Here is a 20,862-nt window from a genome sequence, read left to right as displayed (position 1 = left end):
ACAGGGAGAAAGGAGAAACTAGTAAGTAAAGGAGTGAGCTGGTCCTAGGTGTCCGATGTTTTGTATCTGATCGGACGTTCGAACAGAAGCTCGTCCCCTGCTCGCCCTCGCCCTCGCCCTCGCCCAGATCAGCGCCGCCGTCGTCGCACGCCCGCCTTCCTCCGCACTTCTCCGCGCCCCCGTCCCGTCCGCCGCCGATGACACTCGCCCTTGCACGCCGGTTCAGCCCTAGCACCGTCGCCGATTCACCGCCGCCGTCCCATCTGCCCCCTCTGCCCACCGCTCCAAGCCTCCAAGCCTGCAGTCCTCCCCGGTCGCTCCAAGCCTCCAACCACCCGCTCCACTCCTCGACAACGCGGCAGCAACTATTTTCCCCGCTTCCCCGGTCGCCGAGTGCGTAGGTCCGGTCTTTTCCATTAGGACCATTACTTTCCCCGCTTTCTTATCCAATTTGTGCACTCAGTTTGGTTGATAAATATTACGGGATATTCTGCGCATTGTGGAGAATTTGCTGCTTGCTCGACTTTATTACATGCAACCTGTTCTGGATCTCTGGAATTCTTCAATGCTGTTTGTTCCTTTAGTCGTCTGAATTGTCTTCTGCAACCAGGAGAAGGTTGTAGGAGAAGCTAGGCTGAGAATTGAGAATTGGTGGCAAATGGCGGGGAAGGGGAACGTTTAATTGCATATAGTTGATGGGAGATTCTTGAGAGATGGCAGCAGCTTGGTTAGGCTTCTTTGTCCAAATCAAATTGCTTCTTTCTCCATATGCATTTTTTTTTGTCATGTCATACAAAAAAGTGTATATATTTTCTCTTCTGTCTTGAATAAGTTAAGAATTATAAGGTACTTTCTCTCTAAAATCCTATATTTTTCATCTCCTTCAGCATAAAATACATCAAATGCTAGACTTCCGTTGAATTTGATTGAAATGTTTGCGGAACATATGTGTGTAGAGAAATTGGATTAAAAAACTATTATTTTTCTCCACGAGCTTCACGTTCATATGTCCTACAGAAATATACTAATTAAGCATCTGTTCAGTTTGTCACGTTAATGACAAAAAATCGAAATCACCTTACTGATAATTAATTTGTTTATGCAGTCATCTATTGCTGTCTATTATGCCCACACGCAGTGGCGGAGCCAGGATCTCGACACGCCTAGGGCTCAAATTAAAGGCTAACAACTATCCATATCAATTCGTACAAGGAAGTAATAGTACAAGTACGGAAAAAAATGCAAGACTGGAATACAATTTCTAAATATGCACTGAAGTACAGTAAAAGTGTAAAATAAGTACAAGACTAGACTAAAATTTTGTTAGAGTACCTAACACGACGTACCTAGCATTCAAAACCATAATTCTCAACTCGGGGTTGCTTCCTTAGCAACACTGTACTCTAACCATTTGTGTTTTTTAAACCATGTCTTCTGAAAGCTCCTGTTCACTCCTCCTATTTTTGTTTGTGGATATTTATGATTCAACTTGTTGATATGGACCCAATAACAAATACTCCCTTCTAGCAGCATCCCTAATGTTCACATCCAATTGTTCAGTTGGTGTGCGAAGCACATGGTCAGCAACAACTACATTCGGAGCAAGCACAATATTATTTTGAGCGTTGTTACTAGCACCGGTTCCTGCTGTTTCTGTGGTTGGGGTAGATTCATCAATTTCTTCTGTTTCTAGGGTTGGAGTGGACTCACTGGACTGAATTTGGTAGAATGATGTTAAAGTTCTGCTCCTCTTCATCTAGCAAATCAAACCAATTTCTAATTAACTAACTGCTACCAAATGAAAAATAAACATGCAAAATCGATGAGTAGAGAGGACACTGACCTTGATTTGGGGAAATAGGAATCAAAATTTGTGGGCTGAGAAAGGGGGCTGCCTTGCCGCCGACTGTGCGCCGCAGCCACGGCCGATCCCCTCCCTCGCTTGCTGTTGCTGCCTGCTGCTGCCCCTCCCTTCGCCCTGCGCCCCTGCCTGCTGGTTGCTGCTGAGATGCGCCTCGCCGCCTCCCGTCCGCGGATGCGCGCCGCCGCCCCGCCGCCACTAGTGCGTGTCGCCGCCCGCCGCCGTGCGCTGTCGCCAGTCGGTGATGTGGGTCGGGAGACAGGGAGAGGCGGAGAGCTGAGAGCATGAGAAAGGAGGAATAAGCGGCGCTCGGTGATGCGGCGTCGTGCCTCGTGCGCGAGAGAGAGGAGGTGGGATTAGGGTTGGCTTCTGCTGGGCTGCGATGGGCTGGTTATTGGGCTGAGAGATGTGGGGGCTAAAACAGGCCATGTGTGGAGCTGGGCCAGACGAGTAGGGCTGGGCTGTAGAATTTGGCAAAATCTGAGAAATATATAGGTACTAGTCCACTAAAATTTTTTTCACGAGTAGGGCTTGGGCCCAAGCTGCCCTAAGGCCCAGTTCCGCCCCTGCCCACACGCAGGATTTGTCTTCAACACTGTGAAAGCCTGAAAGTTGATTTTGGGCGCCATTTAATTTGGCTGAATTTAGATACGAAACTATATACGTAGTTTTATTGCACATATAGATATTCTTGTTTTGTCATCTGAATAGTCATTTTTCTAAAAGATACCTAAAAGTAATGTATGAAGCTGACTGCTTTATAACCTATTAAAATCATTATTTTCTCCAACCAACTGTGAAGATTGTATCCAAAATGTAGTGGTAAGATTGTTTTTGTATGGTAGCTTTATGAACTAATAATTGTTCTGGTAGTTAATCAGTTACACAGCTTCATAGCCTAGTGGTTACAAGAGCCTCAGTAGCACCTGAGGTCCTGGGTTCGACTCCCCATGGGAGTGAATTTTCCAGGATTTAACAGCGTTGTGCTTTCAGTGGTAGGCGACGTACCCGTCGACAGCGAGGCGCCTGTGGTGACTTCGTCAATCTCTCCAGGATTTACCGGCCCAGTCTTCGAAGATGCTCATAGGGGTAGGGTTTGCGTGCGTGTGTTCATAGGGGTGAGTGCGCGTGCATTGTGAGTGTCTGCGTTGTACTGTGTAATTCTCAAAAAAAAAAATAAAAACACCATTTTGTGATGCCTCCTGCGATGTCTGTTTCAGGCAGATGGTTCTTGATCATTTGGCAGGAGGTTAAATTTTCTTCTACATGTCTAAAAGAATGAACCTTAGTGGTCATGTATAATCCTGGAAATTGTCTTTAGTTGATGTAAACTCTTGATACATGTACACAGATGCTTTTCTACCTTTTCAATGAAAGTATAACACAAAGGTATGATCATCTGTTACCCTTGGATTTGAATTAAATGCAAACCAGATAGGTATAACTTTGCATAGTAAACTGTATTTTCTAATTATCATGTGCCATAATTCACTCCTATATTATGCACACACCGAATAGTACTTACTATATTTTTAAAAACAAAGCAATCGGTTAGCAGTTAAGAAATGGTTATTGATAGTCAGAATTCTGTAGAACTGGACGGGGATGGAACTCCTTTTGGCATTATTAGTCAGAGGATGTTCTGCTCAGCATTTTCCCTTTCACTTTACTAATTAGTTGATGCGGAAATCTTTTTCCCTCCTGGACTCAATTGTGAACTCCTCTCTGCAGGCAATATAGGTATTGTTTATTTGGGGATGATGGAATTCTAAAGCTACCAATTTTTGTTCCTTCCGCTGCTTGACGCAACTGACCATTTGAAATACGATACTGTAATTTATATATTTCTATACATCAGTATCATCGTGTTTATTTAATTTCCCTACAAGACATTAATTGGAAAATATTGAGCGAGCTAAATAAGAAAGAACTGATTTGTGCTAATCTGCAGATATTTCAATGCGTTAGATCTTGGCTTGCTTAATTAGTACATGCCACATTTTATGAGGAACATGATCGTTTTTAGGGGCTAATGGAGTTCAACTTAGAACAATGCAAAAAGAAAGAAAACAGTAGTATTATACATTACTCGCTTTTTATATAGAGGCCGGATTTTCTATCCATTAATTATAAAAAAATTACTTGCTTTTGCTAAGGCATTATAGAATCGAGTGTTTAACCATAGCACTAAATCATAAAATTCCTTAAAAAGTAATATTTTTTTCTGTTGCAACGCACAGGCAGTATAAATTTACCAATCAAGCACTGCAACCGTACTACGGAACATGTCATCGTCGCAACTAGGGATGAAAACTGTACGAAAACGGATGGAAACCACCTTTATTATTTTCGTTTTCATATTTACTAATCAAGCACTGCAACCGTACTACGGAACATGTCATCGTCTCAACTAGGGATGAAAATAGTACGAAAACGGACGGAAACCACCTTTATCGTTTTCGTTTTCATTTTTTTTTTTGGGAATCGGAAACCCAGGATACGAAATCGGAATCAAATATTGTCGAAACCGAAAACGGAGCGAAAACAGACCGACGCTGATACGGTAACGAAAATTTATCAGAATACAAAAACCACTCAAACTAAGCTTTAAATCATGTCAAATCCAATTCTCAAGTCTCAAATTTCAATATTACATCACAAAACACGATCATGTCAAGTCCAATTCTCAAGTTTGAATTGGGTGTATTGGGTTGGGCAGAATTGAGTGACTAAGGAATTAAATGATGAATTGGGTTGGGTTGGGGAGGAATTATAGACTATGGTATGGGCCTTTATCATTCTGGAAATTCCGAGAAATTTTCCGAAAAGTTTCCGACCGATTCCGAGTTCCGACGGAACTGCCCTTATCGTATTCGATTTCGTTTCCGAGAAAATATTTTTGAATTCATTTCCGTTTCCGGAAAATTCCGACCAACAGATTCCGTTTTCGAAAGTAGGTCCGGAATCCGGAAAGTTTTTGTACCGTTTTCATCCCTAGTCTCAACCCTCATGAGTGACATGGCGGGGTCTGGTCACTAATGTGGACTGTGATGGACTTTTCTCTGGCAGATGTCAAACACCTGTTACAGGGTAAGACAATTATTCATCTTCAGATAAACCTATGGAGACTTGATGTTGACGATCTAAAGACTCTGATTAGGATGATGGAACACTTGCAATTACTATCTCACTTCTTGCAATTACTATCTCACTTCTCCGTTGATTATCAACCAAGCCGAAACACGATTGAGCTCACCGATAAGGCTATCTCCTACAGGCGAATTGAGAACATAATCAAGAAAGTAGAAGATGAAATATGAATATATTGCGAATATAAGATAAATCTACCAAATTGGGTTCCACAAACTGAACTAGCGGCGGAACTGCAATGACAAAATAATCTAAGCAATACTCAACCCTAACTAGATGACGACTACTAAATAAATAGGTTCTATGGTCGACCAAGGACCCCTGATGGACTCCAACATGATACACGACCCAACAGGTCAAAAGATGGCCGCGACACCCATTCTAGACTCTAACTTGTCACGATGACTCCCACTGACTGGAAATGAATTTCAATGTGAAACCAGACCCATTGGAAATATGATCTCGTTAGTTTTTCATATATATTAGCACATCGAAAACTGAATACAAATGTTGTATGGGCGACAATTTTGATGCGGGCTGCTCCTGGATTTTGAGGTGGGCTCGAACTTGATATGATCGGGCCTCCATGTCCGAACATCTCTCCAAGTGCTTCCCGGTCTTCCCTTGTGCATATCCAAAGGAGTGACCTTCTCATCATAGGGTATGTCAGCCAATGGGAGTGGGGTGTTACATTCTATTATGACCTCATCCTCTATGCGCCATTGCTCTTTCTTCCCTAATTAATAAATGCAGTTAATAAGTGGAAATAGCATGGTGGGATTTTGCTTGAGTTCCCCATGTTTAAATCCATTCATAGGATTTTTAGTGGAATTTTTAGAGCAAATGAAATAATTTTAATAATTCAAAATCCATTTTCAGAATTTAATTTAATGTTAATCTCTTTTCTTCACTCCTTTCGAACGGGGCCCACTTCCTCCCCGTGCGCACTCTCTCTTCGTTGGCTAGCCCGTGGCCACGGCCTAGCAGCTGCCGCCTGCCGTGCCCTCTCTCTGGGTCGCTGACAGGAGGGGCCTACCTCTTGGGCCCTTCCCCTATCTCCGGCCAGTGGAGCCAGCTGCCACAACCGCTCCCGCAGTAATTAGTTAAATAAAGTTCCTTTGTAACTAGGCCAACTCAGCTTGGGTCTAGCCCAAGGGCTTTCGCCCAAAGGGCTTAGCCGATGTTTTGATGGCCCAGGTGGTTTCGACAGGTTAGCTGAAGGCCCTCATGACGTGCCTCCATCAGGTATAGATTTTGTTTCTAGGGCCATATCAACACCACGTGGCATAAGAACCCAAACTACACATAATTAGAAATCACCCTCCAAATCACCTTGATATCTTGTTTGTGTTGGTTTTAAGGCTGTGTTTGGCATCCCTTGTTCCCAACCTCTCTGTTCGTTGAAAAAAACACACAAATTTGATCATTAACATCCTCTCCCTCGTTTTTCGTGCGCATGCTTTTCAAACTGCTAAATTGTATTTTTTTTTTTACAAAAAGTTTATATACGAAAGTTGCTTAAAAAATTCAAATTAATCTATTTTTGAAAAAAATTAGCTAATACTTAATTAATCACGCAGTAGTGGACCGCTTCGTTTTCGGTGCGGAGCACAGCGTTGAGGAATCAGAAGTATTAGCGTATTAAACTTTGACGTCAAAGACTAGGGATCAGAAGTGAACTTTTTCCTTGGATGGACCAGTTGCGCCCTAGTTCGGATGAAGATAGGTCCGATGCAATGCCGAGTTTTGATCGGAGAAGACAGCCCGTCCGGAAGATTTCCTCGTAAAAGAAAAAAGAAAGAAAGAAAAATAAGTAAAAAAGAAAAAAAAGGGTAGCGTGAGAGAAACGAGGAAGATTTCCCCTTGGTTCGTTGTTCTGTTCTATCCCCTTCTACTCCACCGAGCACCGGACGCCGCTCCGTTCAATTCACGCCCAGTCGAATCACAACCTCCCTCGCTCCCTCTGACCCTCTCCGGATGGTCGCCGGCGATGGCGCTGGTGCCCAACTGCCCACCGGGACAGCGGATCTACCAGCCGAGTTTCAAGCGCGATTACCCGCTGGCCCAGGAGGTTTCGGAGTATAGATCGCGTCTGCTGCACAAAATCCATCTCTCCTACTGCAAGGCGCTGGAGCGGCTCAGCCTCAGGGTGAGGCCCCGCATGGCTGCGAGCTTCGTCGGCGGCGGCGGCGGCTTCTGCTTGGGTCTCCTCGACCCTGTCTCCAACATCGTCGCCAACACCCTCTTCTCCTACGGGCGCGCGGTGGGCGACACCCGGAGCGAGTGTGATGAGCTCGTCTACATCCCCCAAGAAAAGCTCAGGGACCTGGAGCACCGGTCGCTGGACGGCATGGTGGCCTTCCTCACCCGCTTCTTCCCCTACCTCGCCGACGCCGAGGCCGTGCGCTTCCTTCTCTACGCCGAAGCCGACCTGCTCGTCGCCGCCCGCATCGTCGCGTTCGACATCGGCATGAGGCGATTCGGGTCCTCCGGGCCAGACATCGTCAACGAGGCCCTCGAGATGGTCCTCAAGTGCGCCGCCCTCGCCGCCAAGCACCCAAACCCCGATCGCCTAGTCGCCGACTGGTTGGCCACCATCACCCGCCTCGACGACGCCGTGCGCCACCTCGCCGACGTGCACCGCCGCTCCCCTCAATCCAGCCTCGATAAGCTCGCCGAGCTGCTCGACGAGGGGTCGCCGCCGGCGGTAGACGACGACAGGTGGGGCCCGTGGCGACTCATGGATTCTCGTTTGCCTCCTCCCCGCAGCGTGCCGTACAGGCAATCCCCTGCCCTCAAGGCGACGCTCCAGGACGCGATCCATGGCTTCTACCTCAAGGCCCTTGCCCGGCTGCCGGCCAGAGAGCTTCGCCGCCGCTTCCACCGCAGCCTGCTCGAGGCTGGCCACTGCTATGGCCCGTTCGACCCTGTCTCCAACATCATCATCAACACCATCTGGTATGATGCAGCGTTCCCACCAACCTTTGAACTGGAGCTGGACGTGATCGGCACAATGGGCCTGTACCGGATAGAGAATCGCTCCTTGTATGGCCTCGTCTCCTTCCTCTGCACACGTTACCATCATATCGATTTCAATCAAGCTATCAAATACCTTGTCAATGCAGATGGTCACCTACTCCTCGCTGATCTCTACCTGGATGATGAGACAGCTGGGTTCACCACAGCTGTTGATTCCCCCCCGCTCACCGGTTTGGAGGAAGCATTCATGGCTGCCGCTACCGCTGCCTGTCACCCTGACCCTGATGCTCAAGCAAAGGTTTTGCTTCTCTGTTCATCTGGTCAAATGCTAGAGGATGCCTCATCGCTCCTGCACGGCGGTGGCCAACTCTCCTCTGAAGATGTTCAGTTGCTTGTCAGGTTGTTGTGTCCTGAGGCCACCTGCAGCAGACAGCCACTTCGCCCATTCCCACGTCCAGAGTACTTGTTTGCGCATACACGAATGTCCGAAAAGGTCCATGCTGCATTGAGCACATATGCTGCGATGCCAAATGGGGTTGGTTTATTTCGCTTGCTCGTTGCTTTCACACTCCCTCCGTTTTTAAATATTTGATGTTATTGCCTTTTTTTAATTTGTTTGACCATTCATCTTATTAAAAAAATTAAGTAATTATTAATTCTTTTCTGATAATTTGATTTATTGTTAAATATACTTTCATGTATACATATAGTTTTACATATTTCATAAATTTTTTTTAATAAGACGAACAGTTAAATATGTGCTAAAAAGTCCACGGTGTCGAACATTAGAAACATAGAGAGTATTTTTTATCACATACTGTGTGTGTGCTATCCAAAATTTGCTCGCCAATCAACTTATTGCTGCCTCTGTCCACTTACAGGAACCCATGTATGAGCTGCATACCATCTGTGGCGTGAACAATTGCGTGTCGGGCCCAGTTGGCACTGATGCTAAGTGCTTTAGGTCTCATGTCAATTTCCTAGCGACTCCCAAAGGCACTCCATTTTCTACCTACAGCAATCCGGTGCTTTTCTTTGCGGAGGTTAGCAATGATAACAAAGCCGAAGCTGGAACACAATCCTTCTGCTGCCTCGTGTCAGTGCCGTTACCATGCGCTGGTATATATGAACCTAGCTACCTGTCTCAATTGTTTTAATATCTCATCATTTAAGTTAACACCTGAAAGGCATGGTCATTACGTGTACTTTGGTTATCTAGATGTTAATTAACAAATTTAACTGGCTGTTCGATTTGGCATTTACTCAAATCAACGTTTAGGTTGGTAATCCAAATATTCAGATCAAGTGACATTGCTCTTTAGCAAAGCGGTCAACATATAGCTGGATGACCTTCTAATTAACCTGCATAACATTTGCTTCAAGAAAAACACGCACTATAAAAGCAGCTGGCCCCTTCCATGAACCTGTTCTGTATGCGTGGCTTACTTAGCTATGCCCAGACTTAGGCACAATAAGGCTCTATGAGACTATGAATGATGAAGTATTTTATATTTATTTTCTTACCATTTACAATTTTTGCTGCAGCAATTTGTGTGTATTAATTACCTTAATTTCTTGTTGACAGAACGAGTACGGTGTCTTTACTGTGATGACACGGGGATTAAGATCGTGCATCCTATTGGGGTAGACTTCCATGGGCGGAAGTTGGAATTTGAGAAGATGGTTTGTGGAGAAGACCCCTGCAATGACGATTTCGATCCTGAATCGATGCAGCCATATTACACCAACATGAGCATCATTGAGCATAGCAGCCTCACAACGGACAGGGTTAATGGTCGGGTGGAAGAGGATCGCCTTTACAGTGATGAATATGATAGTGATGATCTATCTTTGATGAGCGATGAGTATGATAGTGATTTGTGTTCCATGACTGATGAGTATGATATTCTTTACCCTAAAATAGTATCATGTTGTCGCCATTATTAAAAAGTTGTTGAATTAGACGCCACTATTTGTAGTGTAGTGCTCCGACTATGCTATCAATTCATGGATAGCTTTGTCTTAGCCTGAGTTTAAGATGATGCTCATGTTTTTAACAAGTGTCCATTGTATATAATATCCTAGAATGTTCATTTGTGATGGTATTTAGTAGTTAGAATCGATTGTTTGCATGACCCCTTTAGTTTTGAACTTCAATGAAGACCTGCTTTATTTTACTTCGGTGAGGTCATCAATAGCCGAATGAAATTTCATCGTGTCGTTCGTTTTGCTATGCTTTTTCTGTTGCCAGGATTCTCGCAAGATTCAGTTTATATAGTCATGCCAGCTATCTTTTTGCCAAAATTAATGTTGCCAGCTGTTTTTGTGCACAACTAATGTTAGCTCTTATGAATGAAGAATCTTATTTATGTAACATCGCCATTCTTGCCTCGTTGGTATAGCCTATAGCCTATTTGTGTACCAATCTTTCAGTATGATTGTGAGAATGAATAAAACTATCTTGTTGGGGAGCTTTACATGTTTCATAAAGCTTATACTAGTATAAATATGTTTGTGAGAATGCATAAAACTATCAAGTGAATGCAATAGCTGTCTCTTGGATTGGTTCATGTTTCTCTTGAACAAGTATGTGTCCGAATTGTCAAGATGGTCTCTTGTAACTTGAATAGCTAAACGCATAGTGCACAACTAAAATTAGCTCTTTACAATGAAGAATTTCATTTATGTAAACGTTGCAATCCTTACCTCATTGGTGAGGCTTTAATGCGACCATCTTAAGGTATGGTTCTGCACATGCTTAAAACTGTCAAGTTGGGGAACATAATTACGCGAAGATGCATTATATTTGAGGTGAATGCAATGCAGCTGGCTCTTAGATTGGCTCATGTTTCTCTTGAACAAGTATATGTCAAGATGATCTCTCGTAAATGTACTCTGTTCTGCATGCCAAAATAATACTTTTGTGAGAGGACTGGTTATATGCCACATGTCAAAATCCATGTGGTTTTAGATAAATGGACCATAATATACGGAGTTTCATGAAATTAACTTGTTTTTTCGTGTTTTCAAGTTAGCCTAATTTTAAAAATTCAATCGTGTTTTCAGGTTTGCCTAATTGGGATTGCAAATGTTGACGCGGATGATTGGAGGAACGAGATTGTTGCATATCTGAAGAACCTATCTGTTGACGAAAAACACGAGGCCTGGGAGATCTGCTTAACTCAGTGCAGGTTCAAAGCTCGTCTTCGGGCGTGTTAGCATACCAGTTGATTTGATCCTGCAATCAACAAGAAATAGATACAAAGAAACCACGGTTAAATTTATAAACGATAGCCAATCGGCTAAGTGCCGATGACATTTCATTTATCTTTGAGCTGATGTCATATGTAAATCGATCGGCAGTTGTAAATAGACGATAAAGAACTAAATCTACTTGATCGGCTGTAGATATTAACAATATATAATTCTTATATCAATATATACTTAAATCAAGTGATTGGGATAGATCGGTCGTCATGCCAAGATAGTATAAATCACTTAGATCGAAATATATACTAATAACAGGACTATACATGTTCATAGCATAGCCGATCAGATAGATCTAGCATGTATCGGCTAATACTCCAATACGACTCGATGTTAAGATGTTAAAACAAGCAGAATATACCAAACAGAAGCTTAATATACTTAGATGCGATAATATCTTGACATAAAGGACATATTAAACGTGTCAATGAAGCATATAGAGCAAATATAGTTAAATCAGATAAGATCAGCTGAAACTCCGATACTACCCTAATCGGCAACCAGCAGGCAGGCTAGAGATTGATATTCTAAGCACGACTTAATAGATCAAACTGAACTGATGCAATATTAAGTATGAAAAGAAGAAAAATATCTAGACAATCAAGCCGCTGGAAGTTTCATAGAGTGGTAGATATCTTATATAATCTAAACCAACGTCGGTATCTAACCTAATCGGATGGCCTCTGTTAACAGATGTTAGCCGATTGTGGGTTAAATGACGATATTGCTAGAGATTATGTAAGATATATGATAACTCGACGAATTACATAAACAAGATTAGAGTATCATAAAGATGGAAGAACTAATCCCGAGAACGCAAGCCGTAATAACAAGTTTTACTTCTTGTTCAAGATCGAAACCGATGCAGCTCAACCCGAAAGTAAGAACTCGTCGAAATAAAACAAAAGCAAAAGGGTGGCGATGCGCCGAAATTGTATTGAACGTGTGTGTTAATTCATTATATAGGGTTCGGGGTCTATTTATACCCGAAATTTACAAACTATGTCCATGTCGGACACGACTCTTATCCCTAACAAACTCTATGATACCATAAGTCTTTACGGCAGACTCTTGCCCTAAACATATCTCTAAGGAAATTACATAAAATATCCTAATTAATTGATACAATTGCCTTCTCAGGACTCTATCCATGTGCGGCAATCATCTTGAAGCATATCAATTCAACCCGATGTCATACACCAAGTCGTATTGTCAGAATCGGCTGTATCGGCTCACCTAGTATAACTCAGACCCAGCCAATTCTGATCGTAGCCGATTCGGACTCCAGCCGATTCTTGCTCTGTTCTCGAATCGATCTCCGCCTTCGACTCTACTTTGATCTAAACTTCTTTTCCGATGCCGATATTACCAAATTTAGTCGTTAACACATGCCCCCCAAGTCCGGAATATTTGGTAATGTTTCGGATTTGCTGTATATCGACTCCGAGCAAATTTCGCACTTTGTTGTTTTCCGATCGTTACTCCCGTGCTTTAAATACTAGCCGTCACCCTCGAGAAATCTCACACCGTCCCCTTTCGTTTTCACCGCTGAAGCAAACCTTGTCCTCTCTCTCTCCGGTGATTCCTCCGACACAAAAGGCGATTCCAAAGCAACTTCATATCCGGCCGGATTCCCGCCTGCGGTGATGTCATCTTCTGCCAGCCCGTCTACCGTGCCATCGGCCGAGTACGCTGAGGTAAGTTCTCATCGGCTAGATCCCTTTTCCTCGCATGAAATTGATTTTTCCTTTTCTCATCTTGTTTTCTCCTTCCCGATTCCTTTGGATTTGCAGCACCTTTCCAACCTAATTGCGTTTCCCAGCCTGTCACATGAAAACCACTACTTTCTTGGTGCAATCGGCAATCTTGACCCTACTAATTTTATCATCAGCGAAACCAACAATATCCCCTTTAGATTAGCCAACTCGAACCTGGGTCACTGGAAAAACACTTTCAAGTCTTGGCCATCTCTTGAGAAAACCACCCCTGAGAAAAGTTGGATCACATGGTACCAGCGCGTATCACTGGGATGAGATTGGGATCTGCCAAGCGCTCACCCTTACCATAGCCAATTGTGCTAAAGACGAACCTCTGATGGCTGCCGCCACATATTTTTGGTCCAACACTATCAATGCCTTTTTATTCAACCAAGGGCCGATGACTCCAACTTTGATCGATATTACCATCATCACCGGTTTAGATGTAACTTCATCGGCTAATCCTATGAACATGAACACCAAAAATCAATTTGATTTTAGAACCAAAAGCATAGGTGGCTGGTCTGGCTATGTGGCAGCATATATGGGCCAAGGATCTGTTACTCCTCGAGAGCATGTAGCTTTCTTGCTAATGTGGCTAGAAAAGTTCCTCTTCTGTGAATCTAGCTGTGGCCCTACAACCAATTGGCAATTTGTAGCCGAAGCCCTAGAATCAAAGAAACAATTTCCTTTGGGCAAAATCCTCCTCGGCTATTTATACCAAATGTTGAACAATGCATTGGCTAAGATAGCCGTCGGCTCAGTAGTTGGTGCAGGTGGACCATGGTGGCTGCTACAAACCTGGTAAAACCTGATGGTCATGAAGGTTGTCAATTGGCTATCTGTAACAGAAACTGAATTCCCATTACCAGAGCCGATTGTGGAAGACGATGGAGAAGAACGCACTCATCGCAGATGCATGTCATACGGAGAATATGCATCCACACCAACTGATGCTGGAGCAAAGCTATCGGCTGAGTTGCTCAAGGATTGGTTTTGCAGCTTCTATGAAGGTGTTCAGAAAGATGCCCGAGTCTGGTTTCCCTATGTGGACTCAGTAGACCTATATCTTCCGTCAGACTTTAGGTTTGAGGACATCAATCATGAAAAATACCAAAAATCCAGAGAAGTTCTCACAGCTGCAATCAGCCCATGCATCCTTCCTGTCGGCATTCATCAGGGAAGAAACATCCAAGTCTCCTATGAGTTCTATCACCCAATGAGTTCAGCAAGACAACTTGGATTGGGCCAACTCCTAATCGGCTTATTCTTTGCCGTCTGACCGGCCGACACTGTGTCGGTTTCGGTTTCGGGTTGTTTATTTGGATATCCGAGTTTATTTCATGATTATGACTTCTAGATGGATACTATACGTATGTAATACTATTGTTTGCTGCTAATGAGTCAAGTTGGAGATAGCTTGGTCTCGGAATATGGTTTCTTTGTTTGTTCCATGTGTAGGTGACTCGATGTCTCGGGAGAGTATTTGAGGTGATGGACCGGGAGTCGGCTTGGGGATAAGACGACGTCCGTGGTGGTCAAAGATCATGCGGGATACTTAGGCTAGAGTTGATGCACGTGGTTGATGGAGATTCCATATGGTATACGATAGAGTTATTGTGTGCGTATGGAATGCGGAGTCGAATTTGGAAGGAGTCCAAATTTGGTATGATTGGTTATGTAAAGTTTGTGTCTTGTACTAGAGGGTTTCCTAAGGTGTTTAGGACTCCTAGTATGAGTTTGGTTCGTGGCTTTAGGCTACCTACCTCATGTATAAATAGAGGGGGAGCGTGAGGCTTCCCGATATATCTTTAGAGAGCAATTGAGTTGAGTTTTGAGTTAGGGTTTCGAGTTTAGTCGAAATTTTTGTAAGGAGTGCTGTTGGTGCACTTTGTAAACACAGAGAGAATTAATATAGTCGTCATCCACTTTAAGAGTTCTTCGATTTGTGTTTACCGAGTTTCGGCGGTCTAACTGGCGATCTACCGGCGGTCAGACCGGCGGCAAGCGGTGGTCAGACCGGCGGCATACGGGTGGTCAGACCGGTGGCGGCGACAGCGAGCGGCAGCTGATCTCGGCGGTCAGACCGGAGATCTAATCTCGGTCAGACCGACGACAACCAGGCGGTCAGACCGACAGGACAACTTCGGTCAGACCGCGATCCGTCGATTTCGAGGGTAACTTTTATTTCCGCTAAAAGTTTTCGGTTTTTGGGTATATCAACCATTCACCCCCCTCTGGTTGGCTTAGTTCTTGTGATTCGATTCTGACGTGACGTAGCTCCCGAACGAGACATACAGCACGGAGTTCTCCTGCCGTGCATCCAGCCAGCTATGGTGATCATCGTTGCCAATCTTGCCTGGGTCGTCGCCGTTCCGTGGCAAGTGCGGAATCGAAGGGCCGATCGGGTATATGGGGCATGGAACCGTTTCTGCTATTCTGTTGATGATTTCCGGTTCGAGCTCGTGGAAGGAGGTGAAGAGGATACACTGTGCTTTACGCACGTTGACGAGCGCTTCTTCTGCTATTTTCATTGGCCGCTCCCAGCTTGCACGGAAGGTCTTGATATCGGACAATCTAACTGATGAGAGACCTGGGACGTATTGCTCCAACGACCTGCAGCTTAGCTCTGCAGGGCATAGAAGTAAAGCACATCAGTGATCTGCAATTACTAAGGGAGCAACCGGATATGCAGTTGCAAACACACTAGGGTTTTTCTGAAAAAGAGAAAATGCACCAGCACCGTAAGTCCGTACCCCCTCCATTTCACATAAGTGAACGTTTTGACTTTTTTTTTATAAGGCAAACTTCTATATACTCTGACCATATTTATATGGTAAAACGTAGCAACATCTACAACACCACCAAATTATTTCATTAAATCTAACATTGAATATATTTTGATAGTATCTTTGCTGTGTGTTGAAACTTGAAAATATTGATACGCTTTTCAATATATTTGATCAATTTTTTTTAAAAAATTGACTCCTTATAATATGAAATGGAGGGCGTAACATGAATGCCTAACCATGGAAAGCAATTTAAAGTGCCTCTGTAAAGTTTCTTTACACTATAAAACTTTTGATCTTAGAAGCAATTTGTAAAAAGCCTCTGTAAAACTGCCTCTATATGAGATTTTTGTTGAGCTTACACCTTTGTTGTGCACATGTGGAGTTAAAGTCCGTTGTTTCTTGATTCTTTTCCTACATACTCACATAAATAAAAATAAAATGCATGATAGTTAAGTTTCTCATGATTTTGGCAAAATAGTTATATGATGATTAAAATAAAATGCAGGGAGTATATATTTTCTGTGTTTGGTGGGGCCATACCAGTGTTTAGCTTAGGACTACCACAATATTTGTCAATATAGGGGATAATTTACTATTTGCCATCCTCCCAAAATTCACATGTCCAAATACTACTCTTCTAAATTTTCGTTTTCATTTAGACATGTGTATTTTGGAAGAATGACAAATAATAAATTCTCTAGATACTGTAGGTAGTTCGGTACGTACTCACGCTCTGTTTTAAATTCAGATTGTTCTTAAGAAAAGGGATAAAATTAGAGACGTCGACCTGCAACCAAAATAGTACCAAATACCTTGTTCGCTTTCGCTACCATCCACCGGCGGCCAGAGGTTGAAGTGGTAGAGCGCCCAGAAGAACGTGGCGGCCATGGTCCACAGCGAACACACCGGGATCCCACGGCGCGCGCCGACCGCCACGCCCCACGCCAGGTAGGTGTCGGCCACAATGGCGTCCGGCCTCCACTTCTGCTCCAGCAACAGCCGGTCAAGCAGCCACTCGACGGCCGCCGCCATCCTGGTGTGCACGGCCACGATGAAGCCGATGTGGTCGGCGCCACGGCCATGCTCGGATGGGATGACGTTGGGGATGGTGGCGAAGCTGATGCGGTCCGGCAGCGCCGCGGGCACTCCGGCGGATTCCAGCAGCGCGTGCCACTCCTCCGTGACGACGACGGTGACGGAGAGCGCGGCGTCCGCGGCTACGAGGTGGCGGCACACGGCGAGCATCGGGTTGATGTGGCCGCGGCCAGGGAACGGCACCGCGACCACGTGCCGGGACACCACCGTGACTAAAGTTCCCGGTTGGTATTATCAACCGGGACTAAAGATCCTCGGCCCCCTGCCAGGCTTCTGACAGGGGATGAACCGGGACTAAAGATCATCTTTAGTCCCAGTTGGTACTATCAACCGGGACTAAAGATCATTTAGATCTTTAGTCCCGTTGGTACTACCAACCGAAGTAAATATTTATCTCCCATCTCTGATCGGTTAAGTACTAGATAAAATCTCCCTCAATCTCTCCTCCCCTCAGATCCAATCTCATCCTCCTCTCCTCCCCTCCCCTCTCCTCCTCCCCTTCTCCCCTTCCTCCTCCTCCCTCTGCGCGGGCGAGCGGCCGCCGGCGCGGGTGAGGGGCGAGCGGCGGGCCAAGCGGCGGCCGGTGGCGGCCGGCGCAGGCGAGCGGCGAGCTGAGCGGCGGACGGCGCGGGCAGGCGACCTGCGGCAGGCGCGCGGCACGCCAGGCGGCGGCCGACGCGGGCGAGCGCGGGCAGGCGGCCAGCTGCGGCGGCGGCGGGCAGGCGGCCAGCAGGGCTGCGCACGCAGGCGGTGGCGGCCGCCGGGGCTGCGCACGCAGGCAGCGGCCGGTGTCCTCCCGTTTTCTTTTTTTCTTTTTTTTTGTGATTTGTGATTCACTGGATGTATAAATTTGTGATTCATTGCATAGATCTGTGATGCTTTTATTTGGTGTGTAATTTATTTAAGTATATGTAACTTAGGATTTGTGAGGTGAATGATTTGGGATGTTACTTGATTCGGGGTTTGATTTGGGGATATGCATCTCACCCGATTTGGTAGAAAATACAGGGTTTAACTCAGTCCGTAGCAAATTGACAATGAAAAAAAAAGAAAAGGGGATCAACCGAGACGCGGCTCAGCCATCTTTAGTCCCGGTTGGTAACACCAACCGGGACTAAAGATGAATCTTTACTCCCGGGTATCTGAACCGGGACTAAAGACTGCGATCTTTAGTCCCGGATTCCTTCTCCCGGTTCGCTACCCGGGAGTAAAGGTGGTTGCGAACCGGGAGAGATGTGGGGATCTCCAGTAGTGTTTACACGGGTCAAGCGAACCCAGCCCATACCGTGAACCCCAACTGCACCAAACCCGTTGTTAGTGGTTTCACCGGGTTCGACAGTTTCTAGGTCAAAATCGTTAAAAAATTATTTTTTTAATAATGGAATAAAACATTTCGGCATTTGCTCAAGAGCTACAGCCAATTATTACAAGGTTCAGACAAAAACAAACTCACATAGTGAGTATATAGCCAAAGTAACAAAACCAAAAGTAAAAAGCAAACCAATAAAAACCAAGCAAGGTAAATACCCCATAACTACTGAATTTTATTCGTGAATCTCCACCCGAAGTTGGCAAAGAGCTGCATGATCGTCAACTTAAGTTTACGACATGAATCTTTTATTAGCTTGATATGATCATCATGTCTTTGTAGTTTAGCCCATTCCCGAAGCCAATATGTTATCCTAAAAAGAACCTGCAAATAAGATTTTAAAGGTGATCTATCAAAAACCATTTCATTTCTACTAAGCAAGAGAGCCCAACATACAACGGAAGTTCCTGCAAGAATAAGTTTCTTGATCTTTTTATTAACACCCACAAACCAATTCCCAAACATATGAGATATACTATGTGGAGGGTATAATCCAAACGCGAATTGTATAGATCTCGAAAGAAATCTGGCAAAATGGCAATCCAGGAAAAGATGGTAAATCGATTCATTTTTCTTTAAAAAACAAAATCTCAAACTACCATTCCAATTCCTTCTAGCCAAATTGTCTTTTGTTAAAACAATCCCCTTAATGAGATACCATATAAAAATCTTAATCTTAAGAGGCATCTTAAGTTTCCAAATAAACTTATTTCTCTCGATATACCCATTATTAATTAGAGCCAAATACATAGGTCGAACTGAAAATTGACCACTTTGATGATGATTCCATCTAAATAAATCATTCTCCTCTATTAAGTTAACATGCACAATTGAAGCGCACAAATTGTGCCATTTAATCAAGTTCTGACCAACTAATGCTCTCCTAAAAGAGACATTAAGCGGAACAGTACTCATAACACTTGCAACTGAGCAGTTTTCCTTCTAACTACAGAATATAATGATGGGTGCTTGTCCTTTAAAGATGAATTACCTAACCACTTATTCTCCCAGAATCTAACTTGTTCACCATTGTTAATAAACCAGGAACCCATATCTAGAAAAGATTTTTTAACTTTCATCAACCCTGACAAAAAATGGGAATCCCCTTGTTTCCTCTTAACTTGAGTTATAGATTTAGTACCAAGATATTTCCTTTTCAAAAGATCTTGCCACACACCTTGTTCTTTATTAATTTAAACAACCACTTACTAAGTAAACATTGGTTTTGGTTTTCTAGATTATGAACACCAAGTCCCCCTTGATCTTAACCGTTAAAAAATCGTGCGGGTTGGGTTCAGTGAGAGATTGAACCAGCAAAACCATCTAACCCGTTCCAATTGCTACTCCCATAGAAACCCTCGCACGTGCGCGGCGGCAGAAATGGGAAGAGGTGGTGGTGCCACTACGCCAGATCCTCACACCTCTGACGAGATACCTGTGACGGGCAAAGCAAATGGTCACTGATGACCGTCACCTTTGATGAGTCATACGAGATGCTGTCATCGGTGAGGCATCTGGCCGCGGCCCATCACAGGTATCACCTCACCTGTGACGGGCTGTAAGACAAAGCTGTCACAGGTGAGGCAGTGACGGGTTTTTCCTCTAACCCGTCACTGGTATGACCTTACCTGTGACGTGTCTCTTCATTAAAAACCGTCACAGGTGATGGGCGTCACCTGTGACGGGTTTTCCTCTTGGCCTGTCACAGGTATCGACCTATCTGTGACGGGCAACTCAATTGAAGCCCGTCAAAGGTATGCCCGTCAAAGGTATGGCCAATACCTTTGACGAGCTTTTTTTACCTAACCCCTTTGAGGTGTGTTGGGTCTATAAATACCCCCCAAACCGCCAACTGCTTTCCATCCCGACCATTTCACTGTTCACAAATCGGTTGGGAGTGCAAGGGGGGCGAATTTTTGCTAAAATTCAAGGTAAAAACACATTATTCTTCCCTTCATTCTCAATATATCGATCATCATATATTTTTCTTCCTATGTTGTTGATTTTAGATGGATTGTAGTTGGATGTACCATGTTCATCGTTCGTCTACAGAGTATAGAGAGGTGGTCACTGATTTTGTCACATTTGCGGAGAATGACAGAAAAAGTAGGATGAGCATGTACATATTGTGTCCATGTAGGGAATGTAAGAATGAAAAGATGATCCTTGATAGCTCAGAAGTGCATTCTCATTTGATAACGAATGGATTCATGAAGAAATATACCTGTTGGACCAAGCATGGAGAGCAAGAGGCGCCTGATGCCGCAGCTGAAGAAGTGTTGGATCAGGATGTAGAGAACACCGCTGCAGCTCGAGAAGGCATGTTCGTACGTTCTCCGTTTGGTGGAGAGACCATAGAATTGGACACTCATTGTCTATCTACAATGTTGCATGACATTGAAGACGCAGAGGACAACGACAGAGATTTTGAGAAGTTTCATAAGTTGGTCGAAGATTGTCAGATGCCCTTGTATGATGGATGCAAGTCGAAGCACAGCAAGTTGTCATGCGTGTTGGAACTCATGAAGTTTAAGGCTAGTAATGGCTGGTCCGACAAGAGTTTTACAGAACTTCTTGAGCTGTTAAAGGACC

The 20,862-nt window shown here is 44.3% G+C and overlaps 2 protein-coding genes across 4 annotated transcripts; one reads left to right on the top strand and one right to left on the bottom strand.

Moving 5' to 3' along the window:
- The first annotated feature begins 6,861 nt into the window (after positions 1-6,861).
- LOC9272034 (uncharacterized) lies at positions 6,862-11,455 on the top strand. Of its 3 annotated transcripts, none has more exons than XR_010737168.1 (4): positions 6,862-8,525; positions 8,872-9,109; positions 9,576-10,078; positions 10,153-10,226. XR_010737168.1 is itself a non-coding variant. In XM_015757456.3 (4 exons), the coding sequence occupies exons 1-4, from the start codon at positions 7,002-7,004 to the stop codon at positions 11,064-11,066; spliced, it is 2,085 nt and encodes a 694-aa protein (XP_015612942.1). In that variant the 5' UTR covers positions 6,864-7,001; the 3' UTR covers positions 11,067-11,455. The 3 variants fall into 3 exon arrangements, 2 of the variants coding, with proteins under 2 accessions (XP_015612941.1, XP_015612942.1); XM_015757456.3 differs by lacking the exon at positions 10,153-10,226 and adding an exon at positions 11,057-11,455 and having other exon boundaries at positions 6,864-8,525; positions 9,576-9,888; XM_015757455.3 differs by lacking the exon at positions 10,153-10,226 and having other exon boundaries at positions 9,576-10,090.
- Positions 11,456-15,260: 3,805 nt separating this feature from the next.
- LOC4348250 (UDP-glycosyltransferase 87A1-like) lies at positions 15,261-20,642 on the bottom strand. Its single transcript, XM_066304503.1, has 3 exons — positions 20,495-20,642; positions 16,619-17,113; positions 15,261-15,643 (listed from the first exon to the last, which is right to left on the bottom strand). The coding sequence occupies exons 1-3, from the start codon at positions 20,640-20,642 to the stop codon at positions 15,261-15,263; spliced, it is 1,026 nt and encodes a 341-aa protein (XP_066160600.1).
- Between the last annotated feature and the right edge of the window lie 220 nt (positions 20,643-20,862).

This window comes from Oryza sativa, chromosome 10 (genome assembly GCF_034140825.1).
Source record: "Oryza sativa Japonica Group chromosome 10, ASM3414082v1".
Classification (NCBI taxonomy): Eukaryota; Viridiplantae; Streptophyta; class Magnoliopsida; order Poales; family Poaceae; genus Oryza; species Oryza sativa.
This window is presented reverse-complemented; position numbering and strand designations above follow the sequence as displayed.